This window comes from Glycine soja, chromosome 18 (genome assembly GCF_004193775.1).
Source record: "Glycine soja cultivar W05 chromosome 18, ASM419377v2, whole genome shotgun sequence".
NCBI lineage: Eukaryota > Viridiplantae > Streptophyta > Magnoliopsida > Fabales > Fabaceae > Glycine > Glycine soja.
Window position 1 is genome coordinate 17975671 of NC_041019.1, and position 19597 is coordinate 17995267.

The 19597-nt window shown below is 37.0% G+C and overlaps 1 protein-coding gene across 1 annotated transcript; it reads right to left on the reverse strand.

Moving 5' to 3' along the window:
• Positions 1-417: 417 nt before the first annotated feature.
• LOC114394583 (glycosyltransferase family 92 protein RCOM_0530710-like) lies at positions 418-2665 on the reverse strand. The gene has a single exon (XM_028356203.1). It carries the CDS (start codon positions 2236-2238, stop codon positions 541-543), a length of 1698 nt encoding a protein of 565 aa, XP_028212004.1. The 5' UTR covers positions 2239-2665; the 3' UTR covers positions 418-540.
• Positions 2666-19597: the final 16932 nt, after the last annotated feature.

Below are 19597 nucleotides of genomic sequence, written 5' to 3' on the forward strand. Positions count from 1 at the left end.
GAATGCGTATCATATAATATATAATTTATCATGATATACACGAAATTAATCATCCAATAAATGGTATATTTACATTTTTTTCTTTTTCTGACGTCATTCATTACAATTTTCATATTCATTCTCTTTTCTTTGGACCTCCTGCTACGAAAAATGGAGCTTACACTAGTGGTTATCCACTTATCCTCGTCTTATATTCAAAGTGTCATGATCACTTGAAAGAAACTCCTGTAATAATAACTAATATTTAATTATTAATTTAATCCTGAATCTCTCCATCCTTTATGTTTTAGTTTCTATATATACGTAGATACTGTTCTTTTTAGTCTCCATATATATTCTTTAATTCGTTTCAGTCCCTATACCATCCAAAATGATAAGGATTAAATTAGATTAAAATATATATACTAGACAAACAAATTTAAAAGTGTATATTTTATACTAAAATGAATAATTTGTAAGGACAGGAACCAAAACTTATAGAGAATTAGAGATTGGATGAAACAATTAAACTATAATTTAATAGAAAAAAGAGAAGAGTATTTATTCAGAAGACCTTTCCCAGGGCAACAAGCCTGTTTCGCGATCAGCAAAACTAGAAAGAAGAAAATCCCTGAGGCGAGTGTCCCAAACCTCACAAAATCTCAACCTCCAATCACGCGGTTCAATTGCTTCTGTTCCTAGCCCAGGCGCTCTGTCCTTTGATCCTATGTTCGCATCCTCCTTCCAATCCACCACATACGTAGCAACCCTTCTGAAAAACTTGGCCTTAAAAATTTCCCAAATTTGGTACTTATAGTGGTTTATAACCGCAACAGATTGAGGCATGTTAAGCGATCTAAAACCCTCCTTTAATTCAAAATGGTGCACCACATTCAAAAGACTAACATGAAGCAAATCAGGCCGAATAATCGACTTGTGCCTCTCCGGCGTCCGAAGCCGGCACGTGTACCCTACGCTCACTCCATTTCTAGGGTGAGTCCTCAATCCCGAAGGTCCGAAATTAAGACACCCCGTCCTTATTTCCGCAATCGAATTGGATAAATTTCCAACAATTGATATCAAAGCATTTCGCCTCATTTCGTTGAAGTAGAAAAACTCGTCCACGTCAAAGAACCCAACCCACTTACATTCCTCCTTAGCCCTCAAGCTACAATGCGAAAACCCTGCTTCTTGGCTCTTAATCCAAGGCCACGCAACTCTATTAATATTGTAACCCTTTACCTCAAGCTCGCGAACCACGTCATCAATTTCATCGTCGCTGTTGTTATCGTATATAAACCATTTCTCCACGCCGAGCCACGCGTGGTACATAACCCACTCTTTCATCGCACGTGCCTGGTTCCACACCATGGTACAGGCGCAAAGTTCTAACTTGTTCTTTTTCTTGTTACCTCTGTTTATTTCTTCTCTGTACCCGCCAATTTTCGCCACCGAAGGGATCATTGCCTCGTCCCGCACGTGACTCACAGTGGCGCTTATTCCGCGAGCCTTGTGTGGATTGTTCTGAATACTCTGCGGCAGCTCGCACCGCACGACTTCCTGTGCCGCCGCAACGGCTTTTGTTGTGAACCAAAACGCACCGTTTTGAGGTCCAAAGTGACATCGCAATAGGCTCGCGTTGGAAATTTTGTGGGGTCGGAGGTTTAGTCCTTTAACGAAGATAACTGCTGTGTCGTTGTCTAAGGCTACCTCGTACGCTAGCATGTCAAAGCTATGCTGCGCGGTCGGTTTAACCGGGAACCGGAAAGGCTGGTTATCATTGTCTCCATCGCGCCAGCTCAATTCGACGGCGGAGAAGTTTCTGCTGGGAAGCGGACACCTCGCGATGGACCGGAATTCGTCGTACCGGTCCGTGGAGAGAACCGGGCGGACGAGAACGTCATAAACCGGGTTCGACAAAGCTGGATTGTTGATGAGGATGTAGTAGAGGCAATGGAGTTTGTGAGGAGGGAAAACTTGTGGGTTGGATAGCGTGAGAAGCACGTGATCAGGGAAGAGAATACGATCGTGCACGTAGAGAGACACTGGCAATTTGGTGGTGGCGGAGTATGGAGTGGCGAAAGCAGAGGGTTGGAGGGAGGTGTGGGAGTAAAAAGAGTGGTGCGAGGAGGAAAAGAAGAGGAGGAAGAAGAGGAAAGAAAAATAGAGGAAAAGTGATTTTTGCGCCAGCGTTTGATTCTGATTCCTCTTGCGGGTCTGGTCTGGTGATGAGTCCATAACTATGTGGGTGATGGACATGCGAGAGAGGGTAAAAAATAAGGAGAAACGGATATGGAGTCACGGTTTTGGAAGGGGAAAGGGAAAATGGAAGGAAAACAGAGTGAGGGAGACAGGGGAGAGATTCTGAAGTGGGAAAGCATGGGATGGTTCAGATTGAGCCGTCAAGGGAGAGCAGAGAAACAAAATGGAATGAATCAATGAATGTCTTCTCCTCCACTCTTGGCAGTGGAAAAAAAACAAATGGATTGAACGTCTTCTCCACTACTCTTTAGCGTAGGAGAACGACTAATATTGGGGCGGCGATCGATTATTTTAGTGGAAAATTTGAAAAATAAATAGTTTACTTTTATGAGAACTAAATTACAAATTAAAGAAATGACAAGAAATGATTTGAATGGTGGCCACAAATATCAATGTGAAAGGATGTATTTAAGTTTTTTAATTTATAAAAAAAAATACTTGATTGTACATAAATATTGGTCAAGACCACTTTTTTTTAGAAGTTGGTCAAGATCAATTAATAATTTACGTAACATTATTTTTTGTCATTGTTTCTTTATCATTATGCATGTAAAAAATAATGTGCAAAAGAGAAATAGAAAAAAAAAATTATTGTACAAACTGTTTGTTGTATGAATTATTATCTTTGTTTCAATGTGTAACAAACAATACATAATCAAGACTAATAAAAAAATTAAATTAATTTATTTTAATTAGTATTACAATAAATTTAAATTTTATTCTAAAGATATTCATAGGATTAATTGATGTAAGTGGTAGTTACATGTAATAATATTATTCATAAGTCAATGAATAATTCTTTCAAATAGTATAAGTTATACCATTAATAACTCAATAAATTAATGCATCCATTTTTATGAGAAATTAGTATATCTCATTAATAGACTTGACCATAAATTAAGGATATACAAAAATTAAAAATTAATACATTTGAAAGTAATCACTTGTTTCTCCTAATTAGAAACAAAAAAAAAAACACTACTACCATTTACTATCTTCATTCTTATATATAAGACCTTTTTCATTTTATTATTTGTTCTTTTTATAAGACCATCTTCTAATTGTTTGGTCATTAAATATTTTTTTCCTATAATACTCTTAATTAATTACTCTCTCTCTCTTGGAGAGCACAAGAAGTCATATTAACTAATTAGGTGAAAAACAATTAAGTGGAGAGAAAATGAAGGATAATCTTGAAAGAGTAGTATAAATTGTTGACAAATTTAATATGATTAATTAAATTAATTAATTTTCTTAAAATCTATGAATTAGTTAAAAGAGTCTTATATAAATAAAAAAATATAGTATTTCTTATTGTACAACTAACATTTCTCATCTAAAATTTGTTTAGCTATTTTATGAAAATTACTCCCTCCGCCTAATATTGTTGTACACAAACCAAGGAAAGTAATGAATAGATGAAAGAGAGTAATACATTTATAAAATTAACCTTACATCATTATTAATTCATTTCTATATATTGTAGTTCATCATTAATATATAAGGGATATAAGTAAAAAAAATTGATGTTACATTAGAAAATTAAAACGACAATTATTTTGAGACAACTTTTTTTAACATGATAATTATAATGAGACAAAGGAAGTAATTTATAAGGTTTCTTATATTAATTTTTTTTATAAATATGTCTTTATTTATGAATCACTTTTTGAGTTCAATAAATAATTGATGAATATATAGAATATATTAATGTTAAGATTTTAAGAGTCTAACTTTATTTTGTATGCATGTATTAAAAAGAAAAAAACTTTATGTTGTATGCAAAGTGTACTACTATCGAGGGTCCACAAAATACATATGACACCTTACATGACAATCCGAGACATGTGTCAACCCTCCACATTAGCCTTCGAACAAGAGCATGAACACTCGGCCCTTAGCAGCCGGACTCCCTAACTGATAGGTTATCTCTAACCTATTAATATTTGAATCTCTTGATCTCTTGACAAGTAGTTAATCATCTACAAAGCCACACATAATCTACAAGGTACAATTATCTACTAACTTTTATCTCTAAGCTACAGTTTATCTCTAACATTATCTACAAGCTACCGGCTATTATCTGTAAGCCGGGAATTGTCTGCAAAGGCTTTAACAACCCCTACAAACAAGGACCCACAGCTACACTACACTCCTATAAATACCAGGTTCCATCGAACCCTCAACATATTCCACACACTCTAGCACACGAGCAACACGCTTGTGCACATCTCTCTCTATTGCTCACTCAAGCTTACATTCAAGCATATACTTGTTTTATCTCCTAACTCATATACTTAAGCGTCAGAGTCCTTTGTTTTGTAGGTCCCCTCTCTTGTCCTGTTAACAAAGGCCACTCTCAAAGTTGACGCGTGAAGTCCAGGAGTCCACTTTGGCCATGTCCACCCTCATGTGTGCCAGGTGCAAATTTTGGTAAGTACATTTGGCGCCCACCGTGGGGCTACAGTCTCTCATCAACTCTCTAATGTTCATCCATTGTTAGCACTCGGTTTGGCCTCAGACATGAGATCCTTTTCGAAGACTCCCATCCTCATCCGACAACTATGGTAGACACAGATACTCTTCAACAACTCCAAAATCGCATTGTGGAGATGGAACGATGCCATGAAGAGGAGCTAAGAAAGCTAAAGGCTAACCACAATCAGTTGGAGGCTCGTATCAGAAAACCCAGGGTGAAGACCACTCTACTCACACTTTGCATGAGCACACCCAAGGGGAATCACACCCCCAACGCATAGTCAACACCGCAAATGACTTAAGTCTCTCCCACATGCACCATCCAGCAGGGCAAACTACTTGTCGACATCCCTTTGTTGACCGCATTATGGAGGCTGACATACCCTTGGGGTGGAAATCACTCAATCTCGAGTTGTATGATGGGACCACAGATTCAGATGAGCACCTGGATGCCTTCGTGACTCAGGAAAACCTATACAGTAATGTCGACGTGATTTTGTGTTGTGTTTTCCCAACATCCCTCAAGGGGGTGGCATTGACCTAGTACAGTGGACTACCACCTAGGTCCATAGATAGCTTTGACACCCTCGTTTAACACTTCAACGCGTAATATACAACCAGCAGATCTCATCGCATGGCCTTGGCCAGTTTGTGGCAAGCAGACGATGAGTCTCTCAGAAAATTCATGGACAAATTTGGGCGCATAGTCGTCCAGATCCGAAATCTTAACCCAGAGGTAGCATTGCAATCCATGCTCCTCACCCTATGACTTGACAAGTTCGCAGACAGTCTGTGCAAAAAACCCTCCGGTAGCATGGACGAGTTGCGTGAACGAGCCAAGGGCTACATCTAGATGAAAGAAATGTCCAGATTCAGGAACTAAGTTAGCCAAGCTGGATAGAAGCGTGAAGGAAGCACCAAGACCAACTTACACAAGTCGGACAAGAGGCACAAGCCAGACAAGGCGCCAACCTCCCATGTCGGGGTAGTCGCACTATGACGGCTAGTCGCACTATTCAGGTACAAGCATTACACACCTATGATGGCTAGTCGCACTACAATTTTGGAGGAAGCTTTCAACTTGGAGGTACCTAACAGGCTACCCCCAACGAAACCTCTCATGTCGGGGTTAGACGCAACCAAATACTGCAGGTATCATTGCGGTATTGGTCATAACACAGAATACTACTGGGCCCTAAAGGACAAGATAGAAGAGCTTTTACAAGCTGGTTACGTAGCCCAGTTTGTCAAAAAGTCGGAAAACCACCAAGCAGGAGAAAGACCAGGAGAACACCAAGAAGAGCAGCATAAGAACTATGAAGCTGACAGAAAAAGAGATAAAGCAAAAAACCAAGGAAGACAGAGACTCCAGCAACAACGGCATGAGCGACAACCTCCATAGAATAGGAATCTGCTCAGGAGATCAGAGGTGTAATCAACACCATTGCGGATGGATTTTCCTATGGAGGACATTCCAACCAGTCCCAAAAATGTCATCTCCACGTCATTTGGGACATCGACATCAATTTTGTCGACACACCATCACAACGAAGTCTCCCTCCCATCACCCTTACGGATAGGGACTTCAAGGGTATCAACCCCGTCAACCAAGATGACCTCGTGGTTGTCTTCATCATCATTGAAAACTTCATGGTGTCCAAGGTCCTCATCGACCAAGGCAGTTCCACTGATATCTTGTATTATAAAACATTCCAGAGACTCAAGGTCTCCCCTGACACTATCCACCCTCACACTGGTCCACTCCTCAGCTTTGCAGGCGAGAGAGTAGAGACTAGAGGCTATGTGGACTTAATGACCACCTTCGATCAAGGCAAGCTCTCCAGGAGCTTCACCATAAGATATCTACTTATTGATGTAGACACATCGTATTTTGCTTTGATCAATAGGAAGACACTTAACGAGCTTTGAGCCATAGTCTCCATACCCTATTTGAAAATTAAATCCCCTACCCTAGCCAGGGAGATTGGAACCGTCAAGGGAAACCAAAAGCAAATATGACAGTGTTATGCAAAGAGCTTGAAGGTAGCACCATATCCTCCCACCAGTGAGCTTGCCAAGCCTCACCCCAGAGAAGTTGAAGGTACTAGAGTCATAAGCATGGACGAAAGGCCTCCAATCCGCGCCCTAACCATCAACTAAGCAAGCCTGGATGATGAATTTAATATAGATTCGTGAGGCGACACCTCTGATAGAGGCCTAAAACCCAACGAAGAGCTTTTCAAGATGCAACTTGGACCTAAACTTGGGCAGTGTACGCAGATCTGTAGGGACCTCACTAGTCATGAGCACCGGCGCATTGCCAGCGTGCTACACAGAAACACAGATTTGTTTTCTTGGCAGCTATCCAACATGCTGAGAATTCATCCCAACATTATATACCATAAACATGTCGTATATCCCCATGCCAAACCAATATCACAAAAGAAAAGGAAGATGGGAGAAGAATGGTGCAAATCTATCAAAGAAGAAGTGGACAAACTCCTCAATGCCAACTTCATCGATTTTGAAGTTTATGAGATCCTCATTTTGAAATTCTGCACCTTGTTTATGAGATCTATCAAAGAAGAATGGTGCAAATCTACCATTCGACGAGCATCATGACTAGAATAATCAAATTTCCAGTCATCAACAATGGTGCCCTCAAAAGGTGCACCTTGACTAGGTAAATCAGTTAAAGAAAAGAATAAGGACTGATCAATTATCATAGGAATACCATGCACCTCAGAGGAAATAATGTCATCCTGAATTTTCAAATTGCAGTAGAAGACCTTTACAAGTTCAGGATAATGTGGCAGTTTTAATGACATGAAATCAACAAGGCCAGAATTTTGAAACACTTGATAGCAATCAAATGTTTCATCATTAAAGAACTCTACATCTAGGTACTTAGGGTCTAAGATGATCCTAGAAGAAAATTGAGAGAGGTACCGTAGATGCTGATCATCGGAAGAAAACAATGTGGATGATCTTGGAGATGATAAAGATGGATGAATAGGTGTTGTGGATGCTTCAGATGGTCCGTGGCGGCGATGGGCAACAGCAGCGGCAGTGGAGAATGATCCCTTTCTCTTCTTCGATGGATATGCCATTTGATGAAGTTTTAGTGGATTTTAATCGGTGAAAGTGAAATAGGAGTGAAAAAGAGGAAGATTGGGCTTTACGGGACGTGATTTGGTGAAGATTTGAGTGAGATATGAAGATTTGAAGTTCTAGGTATGGAGGAGGCGTGAGGGGAGGCCGTGGCTGCGCAGCAACTCTGATTTCGTGAGTATTTATAGACGAGGACGAGTTGTAATTGATTACAAGGCTTGGTAATCGATTACAGGAGTAATGAGCCTTCTGGTAATCGATTACAGGATGTTGTAATCGATTACAGGCTGCTTGTTCTTGTGTAATCGATTACAATGGATGATAATTGATTACCAGAGCATAACCTAGGCTAGTTTCTAAAAAAAACCTATGTCTATGCTAAACACATCTAATATGATTAATCATCACTACTAATGCATTTAATTCAATCATTCAACTATAAAACACACAGGAATACATAAATTCTATCACAATAACAATAATTTAAACAAATTTAATCAAAGTAACATATAAACAATCAATCATAAGAGTAAATAAATCAATCAATCATAAAACTTTACCTATCCAAATCACTAAGGTCTAAAAGTCCTAATTCTCATTGAAAAGAATATATCCTTTGGGAGAGGTTTTGTAAAGATATCAGCAAGTTGATTCTTTGTATCAACAAACTCTAGCAAACAATCTCCCTTTAGAACATGGCCTCTTAGAAAATGGTGCCTAATTTCTATATGTTTCGTTCTAGAATGTTGTACGGGGTTTTTGGATAGATTTATGGCACTAGTGTTATCACATCTAATAGGTATTCGATCAAGAAGGATACCATAATCAGATAATTGTTGCTTCATCCATAAAATTTGTGCACAACAACTGCCGACAGAGATATATTCCGCTTCAGCAGTGGATAAAGCAACACTGTTTTGTTTCTTACTATGCCATGAGACAAGAGCGGATCCAATGAATTGAAAAGTTCCACTTGTGCTTTTTCTATCAGTTTTAGATCCGGCAAAGTCAGAATCAGAATATCCTATTAAGTTACATGTTGAGTTCTTAGGATACCATAATCCTAAATTTATTGTACCTAATAGATATCTCATGATTCTCTTAACTGCACTCAAATGTGATTGTTTGGGGTTGGATTGAAACCTAGCACACATGCATACACTAAACATAATATCAGGTCTACTAGCAGATAAATAGAGAAGAGATCCGATCATACCTCGATACTGTTTCATGTCTATAGATTGACCAGATTCATCTTTATCTAAGTAACAGCTAGTGCTCATCGGTGTAGCCATGTGTTTTGCACTTTCCATCCCAAATCTTTTGATCAATTCCTTGAAGTACTTGGCTTGATTGATGAATATACCTTCTTGAGTTTGCTTGATTTGTAATCCCAAGAAGTACTTTAGTTCTCCCATCATTGACATTTCAAATTCACTTTGCATATCAAGGGAAAACTCCTTGCACAATGAATCATTAGTAGATCCTAAAATTATATCATCAACATATATTTGAACCAACAAAATATCATTATGCTTTCTCTTTATGAACAATGTGGTATCCACTTTTCCTCTAGAAAATTCTTTTTCTAGAAGAAAATTACTTAAACGTTCATACCACGCCCTAGGGGCTTGTTTCAAACCATAAAGAGCCTTTTGTAATTTATAAACATGATTTGGTTTATCCGGGATTTCAAAACCTGGGAGTTGTTCAACATATACTTCTTCTTGAATTAAGCCATTTAGAAAAGCACTTTTAACATCCATTTGATAGAGCTTAAAATTCATTATGGATGCATATGCTAAGAGCATTCTAATGGCTTCTAATGTTGCAACTGGAGCATATGTTTCTTCATAGTCTATTCCCTCTTCTTGATTATACCCTTTTGCTACTAACCTAGCCTTATTTCTAATAATTATGCCATGTTCATCTAATTTATTTCTAAAAACCCATTTTGTTCCTATGACAGGATAATTTTCAGGTTTTTCTACTAGTTTCCACACATTGTTTCTTTCAAATTGATTCAGTTCTTCTTGCATGGCAATGATCCAGTTATCATCTACTATGGCTTCTTTTATATTTTTAGGTTCAATCATAGATACAAAAGCCATATTATTGCATAAATCTTTAAGAGAATGTCTAGTTGTTACCCCTTTTGATATATCACCAATAATGTTGTCGAGGGGATGAACTCTTGAGGCTTTCCATTCTCTTCGAAGTTCATTATTCCCTCTAGCCCCATTATCTTGAGAATCCTCATTGCTTCCTTCATCTTTTTCTTTAAAGTCATTTCCATGAATATGTGTATCTTCTAAGGAATCTGAAATATCATCTAAAAAATCCTTCCTTGGAAGAATGGCATTAGACTCATCAAAGGAAACATGTATAGACTCTTCAATTGTCATTGTTCTTTTATTATATATTCTATAAGCTTTACTATGCAAAGAATATCCAAGGAAAATACCTTCATCTGACTTAGCATCAAATTTTCCTAAGTTATCTTTTCCATTATTCAATACAAAACATTTACAACCAAAGATATGAAGATGTGAGATGTTTGGTTTTCTGCCATTGAACAATTCATATGGAGTTTTCTTTAAAATGGGTCTTATTAAAGCCCTATTTAAAATGTAGCATGCAGTGTTAACGGCTTCAGCCCAAAAGTATTTTGGAAAAGGAGCATCATTTAATAAAGTTCTAGCAATCTCTTCCAAAGATCTATTTTTCCTTTCAACAACACCATTTTGTTGAGGGGTTCTTGGTGCAGAAAAGTTATGCTCAATCCCATGCTTATCACAAAATAATTCAAATTCTTTATTTTCAAACTCACCCCCATGATCACTCCTAATAGATATAATCTTGAGATTTTTCTTATTTTGAATGATTTTTGCAAGTTTTCTAAATGCTTGGAATGCATCATTCTTATGAGTGATAAAAAGAGTCCATGTGTATCTAGAATAATCATCAACTATAACAAGAGCATAGTAACTTCCTCCAAAACTCATGATTCTGGAAGGACCAAACAAATCCATATGTAGTAATTGTAAGGGTTGAGTAGTTGAAACAATGTTTTTAGATTTGAAAGAAACTCTAGTTTGTTTTCCCTTTTGACAAGCATCACATAGCCTATCTTTTTCAAATCTTAGTTTTGGCAAACCAACAACTAAATCTTTTGATATTAATCTATTTAAATGTTCCATGTTTATATGTGCAATCCGTTTATGCCATAACCATGGATCATCATCTTTACTAAGAAAACATTGATTATTATCTACTTTTTGACTTAAGTCTATCATGTAAACATTGTTGACTCTAAACCCTATATGCTTTATATTCGTATCATGTTTATGTTCAATGACACACTTTTGAGAATCAAATGATACCAGATAGCCTTTGTCACATAATTGACTCACACTAAGCAGACTATGTTTAAGACCTTCAACAAGTAGAACATTTTCAATGGAGGTTGAAGAATTTGTACCTATTTTTCAAACTCCAAGAATTCTACCTTTGTTGTTGTCACCATAAGTTACATGTCCGCTTTTCTTAGGAGAGATATGTGTGAATTTTGATTCGTCTCCCATCATATGTTTTGAGCATCCGCTATCTATGTACCACTTTTTCCTCAAGGGTTCCTACAAAATCAAGGTTGTAACTTAGGTACCAAAACTTTATTGGGTCCTTGTGTGTTAGTATGAACAACAGATCCTTTTGGGACCCAAATCATTTTAATATTGTTACAATTTCTTCTAAAATAGCATGTAGATGTGCCATGCCCTTTTCTTCCACAGTAAAAACATGTGATAAAACTAGAATTATATTTTTGTGTGGAAGTATAGAATTTTTTATGAAATTTTTGTTGTTTTTCAGATTTATATCCTAGTCCAGCCTTATTGGAGGCATGTCTTTGTTTTCCTAATATGACATCTAAATTATTTTTACTATAAGAGAATTTTGCAAGTGAGTTTTTCAACTCTTTGATTTCTTTTTCATACTTTTCACAACAACTACAAGAATCTGACATTTTCTTGTCAGAAATAGTAGAGATATGAACTTTTTCATTTGGTTTAGAAATTGAGACTTCATTTCTAAGATGATCTAATTCTTTGTTTAATTTTGAAATTTCATTTTCTAAATTTGAAATTGTTTTCTTTGAAGATGAAACTAACTTTGCAAGTTTAATTGACTCTTTATGCAGATCAGCAAATGCATCTTGCAATTCATCAAAAGAAATAGATAAATTGTTTGAAGATGTTACCTCTTCATCACTTTCATATCTTTTTGCCATAAGGCAGAGGTTTATTTCTTCATTTTCTGAATCTTCAGAAGATTCCATATCGTTTTCATCCCATGTAATGTATGCTTTCTTCAATTTCTTTTCATTAATATTTTTCTTTTCAGACTTCTCCATCTTTTTCTTGAAGATAGGACAATCAACCCTCAGATGTCCAGGTTGATTGAACTCAAAGCATTTTAGAGTAGAGGATGAAGTTTTTGTCCTTCTTTTAGGTTTAAAATTGGGTCGTTTTTTATTTCCTCTGACTCTCAGGAACTTGTTGAATCTTTTTACAAACAGACTAATATCCTCATCATTATCCAAGTCAATTGAATCTTCTTTATCACTGTCTTCTTGGATTGCAGATGAGGCTTTAAGAGCGATTCCCTTATTCTTCTTATCAGTTTCTTCATGCTGATTTAATCTTAGTAATTCCATTTCATGCTCCTGCAATTTTCCAAATAATGCAGCAAGAGACATACTAGATAAATCTTGAGATTCTGTGATGGCTGTTACCTTTGGTTGCCATTCTCTATTAAGACATCTTAAGACTTTATTTACTAGATCTTCATTTTGAAAAGTTTTTCCTAGAGATGCAAGATGATTAACTATGTGTGTGAACCTCTTTTGCATGTCTTGTATACTTTCATTTACATTCATCCTAAAAAGTTCATATTCACGAGTTAAAGTGTTTATCCTAGATCTTTTAACATCTGTCATGCCTTCATGTGTTACTTGTAGTGTATCCCACATATCCTTAGCACTTTTACAATTTGAAACCCTAAAGTATTTCCCACATCCCCAATTAAAAATTCTACTTAACTTTCTATTCAAGTTATAAATTCCCTTAATAATGAATTTCTTAAATAATGATTCAAAAGAACAATTTGAATATGAATATAAAACAATAATAAATAAAGGAGTTTAAGGGAAGAGAAAGTGAAAACTCAGATTTATACTGGTTCGGCCACACCCTTGTGCCTACGTCCAGTCCCCAAGCAACTCGCTTGAGAGTTCCACTATCTTGTAAATTCCTTTTACATGTTCTAAACACACAAGGACAATCCTTCCTTTGTGTTTAGAATTCTTTCACAACAAGAGACCCTCGGTCTCTTAATCCCTTTTCAGAATGAAGAAGAAGAGAAGAAGAAATCTCTCTTGAAAGAGATAGATTGAACAATTTGAGCACTCAAATAATTCCTTATTGAATCACAAGTATTTTGGCCAAGGAATTTGTAAGAGGATAAAACGATTTTTCTTTTTAAGAGGATAAGACCTTTTTGTTCTGAAAAACTCTTAGCAAATTCGTGTCTCAAGTCACATATATATAGGCCTTTGATAGCCATTCAAGAACCACATAAAAAGATGTGACTGTTGAGAATATTTTCTGAAAATCTGCTCTGGTAATCGATTACAGTATATGTGTAATCGATTACAAGCTTTAAAATTTGAATTAAAACGTTTAGAAACTGCTGGTAATCGATTACCATATATGTGTAATCGATTACACAGTGCAAATTTTGAATTCAAATTTTAATAGCTGTTGTAAATCAGTTTTGGCCACTGGTAGTCGATTACATCCTCTGGTAATCGATTACCAGAGAGTAAATTTCTTGTAAAAGACTTTTTAACTTAAATTTCTTGGCCAAACCTTTTGCTACTTCAATTGGAATTCCCCTCCTATTTAATATACCCTTTCTAAGACTAGAGACTTGTCTTGATCATCCATCTTGAATATCTTTAATTTCTTTGTCTTGAATAAAGCTTTGAGACGCATGTGAACCTTTGGCATCATCAAAACATTCAGCTTGATCCTTTGTCTACACGTAGGAGGATGAAGGGAAGGGGTTCAGCACCCTTGTTAAGCATATTTCACTTAAGATTAGTGAGGAGAAGAAGAAAAAAGGAGAAAATCAAGGCCGAGGCGCTTCTGTAACGCTTCCGTAATGTTTCCGTGACCAATTTCGTGAACGTTCTTCATTGTTCTTCATCTGTTCTTCATCGTTCGTCGATCTTCAACCGGTTAGTTTTTTATTTCGAAGATTTGAATTCATTCTATGCACCCTTAGGGGTCCATTTTTGCTTTGTATGTTTTCATCTTCATCTCGTCTACTTTTGGTATTCTTTTTCTTCGTTTTAAGTGAGTTTAGACTGATCGTTTAAGCTGTAACCTCACTTAATTAATGTTAAAATGAATTTCAACCAATCGTTTCTGTTGTAATATCGTTTAATCACCTTTTAAATGAATTTCAACCGATGTTTGTGTTGTAATCTCGTTTAATCATCGTTAAAATAAAATTCGACCGATTGTTCATGCTGTAACCTCGATTAATCAAAAAATAAATAAATTTCAACTGGACATTTACTTTGAAAGTTCTCTTTTAATGAGTTGAGAAATAACCAAGTGAAACTAAAGCTAAAATCAACTCATAAATCAAGCTTTTGCCCACAAAAAGGTCATTTGAAATCGTTTCAAGGTCCAATGCCTTAAATGGTTCCTTTTTTACTTTTATCGGTTAAAATGAATCGTTTAAAAGTCTAAAATCAACAACTCGCATAATTTTCTTGCTTTTCTCAAAGAACTACGTAGGTCTGATTTTCTCATCGCAATTGAGAAATATGTAGGAGCGAGGGAAACACCCTTGTCGACCCCAAAAAAGTAAAAAAATATATAAAAAGGGAAAATAAAGATAAAAGGGAAAATACACAACTTTGAAGTCATGTTTTGCATACTTGATTAGAGGTTGCTGTCCCTTGTGACGGGCGCGTGGGGTGTTAATACCTTCCCCATGCATAAACAACTCCCGAACCCTCATTTTCAAAATACGCAGACCCTTGACCTTTTCCATGTTGGTTTTTCTGATGTTTTCCTCGAATAAAAGTTGGTGGCGACTCCGCGCATTTTCCCTCCTTGGAAGACGCACCCATGAGCTTCACCTCGCCCTCCCGTCGAAAGGGTAGGTTGAGACACATCCTTGTCCAGGTTCCTCCTAAAGCTCTCTGAAAAGGCGAAGCCGTTTTACAAATTTCTCAAAAAAACTAAGCCCTTGTTATGGGACAAGACTTACGAACAAGCCTTCCTAGCTTTCAAGAAAACCATAATCACATCGCAAGTTTGAGCTGACCCAGTCCAAGAGTATCCCTACTCCTGTATCTCATAGTAGCTGACGAAGTCGTTAGCTCAACCCTCGTACAAGAGGAAGGGAAGCACCAACTCTCTATCTATTTCATCAGCCGCATACTTCATAATGTTGGGAGACACTACCAAATGATAGAAAAGGTGGCACTAGCACTCATTACCTCGGCTCGACGACTAAGGCCCTACGTCCAGAGTCATCAAGTGGTAGTCAAAATGAACTACCCCATCAAGAAATTTTTGTGAAAGTCTAAACTCGTAGGAAGGATGGAAGCCTGGTCCATAGAACTTTCAAAGTTTGACATCCAGTATGAACCTCGCGGGCCCATGAAGACACAATTCATGACTGACTTTTGTTGGATCGAGTGGCCTCAAAATAATTAAGAAGGGGGGTTGAATTAATTATTCCTAAACCTTTACTAATTAAAAAATTACTCTTTTAAGGCTTTTACTAAATTGTTAAGAGAATGAGGAGTAGAAGAGAAACTTAAAAAAAAGTAAAAGCGGAAATTAAATGCACAGCGGAAAGTAAAAGAGTAGGGAAGAAGGAAACAAACACACAAGAGTTTTTATACTGGTTCGTAAACAACCCGTGCCTACATCCTGTCGCCAAGCGACCTGCTGTCCTTGAGATTTTTTTCAACCTTGTAAAAATCCTTTTACAAGCAAAGATCCATAAGGGATGTACCCTCCCTTGTTCTCTTTGAACCTAGTGGATGTACCCTCCACTAGAACTGATCCACAAGAGATGTACCCTCTCTTATTCTCAGTCAACAACCCAAGTAGATGTACCCTCTACTTGTACCACAAAGGATGTACCCTCCAATGTGTTGAGACAAAGATCTCAGGTTGTTAAACCTTTGATACTTTGTGAATGGGGATACAAAAGAATTCTTAGGCGGTTAGTCCTTTGAACACTTTTGTATTAGGGAAAGGGAAGAATCAAAAGAATTCTCAGACTGTGTCGTTTTGAATTCTTTGACAAGGGAGAAGGGAGACACAAAAGAATTCAGGCGGTTAGTCCTTCGTTCTTTTGGAAAAGGGAGAAGAGAGACACAAAAAGAATTCAGGCGGTTAGTCCTTGGCGAATTCTTTTTGGCAAAGGGAGAAGAGAATAAAATGATGAATAGCACAAGTTTTCAAGGTTTAGAAAACCAGAAAACTTCAGAAAGCTTTTGGTACAAAGAAGAAGAAGAAATTCAAAGAGATTCAAGGCTTGTAAAGGATTGATTGGAAAAGTAAAGTGTGAAAGAATGATTTTTTTTTTAAATTCAAAATGCAAAACAAAGTCTTGCTTTTATAGACTCTTCATGTCTGGTCAAGAAGACCATTTAGAAGAGTTATAACTTTTAGAAAAACTTAAAACCAATTTGAAAAAGTCAAAAACCTTTTGAAGAGTTACATCTTTTGATTTATTCAGAAACAGTCAATGGTAATCGATTACCAAATTAGTGTAATCGATTACACAAAACTTTTGTGTGAAAGGATGTGACTCTTCACATTTGAATTTGAATTTCAACGTTCAAAGGCACTGGTAATCGATTACCAAAACATTGTAATCGATTACAGCTTTTTGAAAATAATTGGAACGTTGTAAATTCAATTTGAAAAATTTTTCAAAACCATTTTGCTATTGGTAATCGATTACAACAATCTGGTAATCGATTACCAGAGAGTAAAAACTCTTTGGTAAAGGGTTTTGTCAAAAACTCATGTGCTATTCAAAGTTTTAAAAAACTTTTTAATACTTATCTTGATTGAGTCTTCTCTTCATTCTTGAATCTTGATCTTGATTCTTGAGATCTTGAACCTTGAATCTTGATTCTTGTCTCTAGACTTTCTTCTTGAGTCTTGAATTCTTCTTTATTCTTATCTTGAACTCTTGAATTGTTCTTGATTGATCTTTGAGCTTTTTGTCATCACCTTTGTTGTCATCTTTTGTTATCATCATTGTTATCATCAAAACACCTTTGAATCACCATGAAGCTTTGCTTCTACAACTTTCTAGCAACATTCACTAGTAACGAGACAACCACCCCAGACTCATGTAACCTTTATGTTGATAGTGTGTCCAACGTAAAAGGAAGTAGGGCAGGGATCCTCCTCGAAGGACCTGACAATATCACCATAGAGCAAGCCCTTAAGCTCAACTTCAAAGCCTTAAACAATCAGGTGTCGCAACCTACCCTTCGGTGGGAGGGCGACGCGAGACTCACGGGTGTGTCTTCCATGGGAGGAAAATGCGCGGAGTCGCCACCAACGTTTATTTGAGGAAAACGTCGGAAAAACCAGAAAAGGTGTGGTCTACGAACTTTAAGCGTGAAAGGTTCGGGAGTTTTTTTACGCACGAGGAAGGTATTAGCACCTTACGCGTCCGTCACAAGGGACGGCAGCCTTAAATCAAGTGTGCAAATATGACTTTCAAAATTATGTATTTTTCCCTTTTTTATGTTTTTATGTCTTTTTGTATTTTTTATCTTTTTTGTGGTCGACAAGGGTGTTTCCCTTGCTCCTACGTATTCCTCAATTGCGATGAGAAAATCAGACCTACGTAGTTCTTTGAGAACTAAACGTTGGTTAAGGTTTTTTTTATCCTTTTTTTTTGAAAAATAGATTTTTATTGAACAAAGGTCATTTAAGGCATTGGACCTTTAAACGATCTTTTCATTTTTAAAGGAGACAAATGTTTAAGGCTTTGGACCATTAACGATCTCTTAGGGTGGTCGACAAATGGTAAAGCAACATGTTGATTTTATGCTTTTGAATGGTCCATGTTAACCGATAAAAGCAAAGAGGACCGTTTAAGGCGTTGGACCTTAAAACGGTCTTTAGTGATTTTTGCGGACAAAGCTTGATTTGTGAGTTGATTTTACCTTTAGTTTCACTTTGGTTATTAGTCAATTCATTCAAGGAAACTTTCAAAGGAAAAACATTCGATTGATTTTTCTTGATTATTTTATTATTATTATTTTTCAAGATATTTTGATTATTTTATTATTATTTTACTTTTTTTGGTTTAACCGAGGTTATAGCGTCAACGATCGGTTAGATTTTGTTTTCACAGTGATTAAACGAGATTACAACACAAATGATCGGTTGAAATTCATTTTATCATTTATTAGGTGAGAAAACGTCTTAAATAAATGGTTAAAAGCTCGTTAAAGCGGAAGAAAAGAAAACTGAAAGTAAGCGAAATTAAAGTGAAAGTACACAAAACAAGTAGGGACCACTAAGGGTGCATAGAATGAATTGAAAGATTCGATTTCGGGAACTTACCGGTTGAAGACTGGAGAACGACGAAGAACGAACGAAGAACGATGAAGAACGATGAAGAATTTCCACAGAATTGCTTGCGGAAGCGTTACGGAAGCACTTCGACTCAATTTTTCTTCACAAAAACGTGTTTTTCCCCCAAAATAGCCGAAATGCATAGCTTAGGGGTCATGAACATTTTGAAACAGCCCCCCTCCCTTATTTATAGGGAAAAAGGGAGGTGCTTGCCGCCCAGAGGCTTCTTGAGGAAGATTTCTAAGCGCACCCCAATTACTAAGTTCACCCCCCTTTTCGTACTTTACGAAAAAGTTACGAAAGTATTTCGGATTTGATTTTTATCTTTTTTTCTCTTCCATTTCACCAATGTTAAGTGAAATATGCTTACCCAAGGTTTTTGGAAATTTTACAGAAGCATTACGAAAGCCACAGAAGCCCCGGAAACCATTTTTCAACAACGTGGAGGAGCTTACCGCCCAGTTTCTTCCTCCTTAAGCAACCCAACTTGCAAAACGTTCCGGAAGGGCCAAGATTCGAATTGCTATTTACACCCCTATCTTGATAAGTTCACCCCCGGATGAAATTAGGGTGTTAAACATTTTGAGGTGATCAAACGAAGGTTGCATGCCGACAAACAATGGTCCCCGGATGAAATTAGGGTATGATAGTTGCCCCTCTTTACTTATCTTTTATTGGAGATAAAAGAGAAGTAAAGATAAGACACTAATTTCGTTCGAGCTGAATCTTTATCCGACCGGCCACTAGTTCAAATCCAAGTAGTAAAACCCGTGAAGGCATGAAGATATTGAAATTCCTTTTTTTTTGGAAAAAAATGTACAAACAAAGGATGTTGAGTCCTACGAAGCACAGGGGAAAAGGATATTGAAGTTTTTGAGGTGAAGACATTTTCGTCTTCAAAATGTGTGCGGATTACCGTATAGGGCGCCTCCGCATGCTACCTGACTTCTCATAGGTTGGGGTAGTAGAACTGTGTGTGTACGGATAACCACTTGGGGTATTTCTACTGGCCACCTGACTTCACTGGTCATGATTAACAGAAGTGCGTTTGTACGGATAATCACTTG

What these genes read in the sequence shown, in the direction of transcription:
- LOC114394583 (XM_028356203.1), bottom strand. Translation starts at nt 2,238, where the DNA reads ATGTCCATCACCCACATAGTTATGGACTCATCACCAGACCAGACCCGC.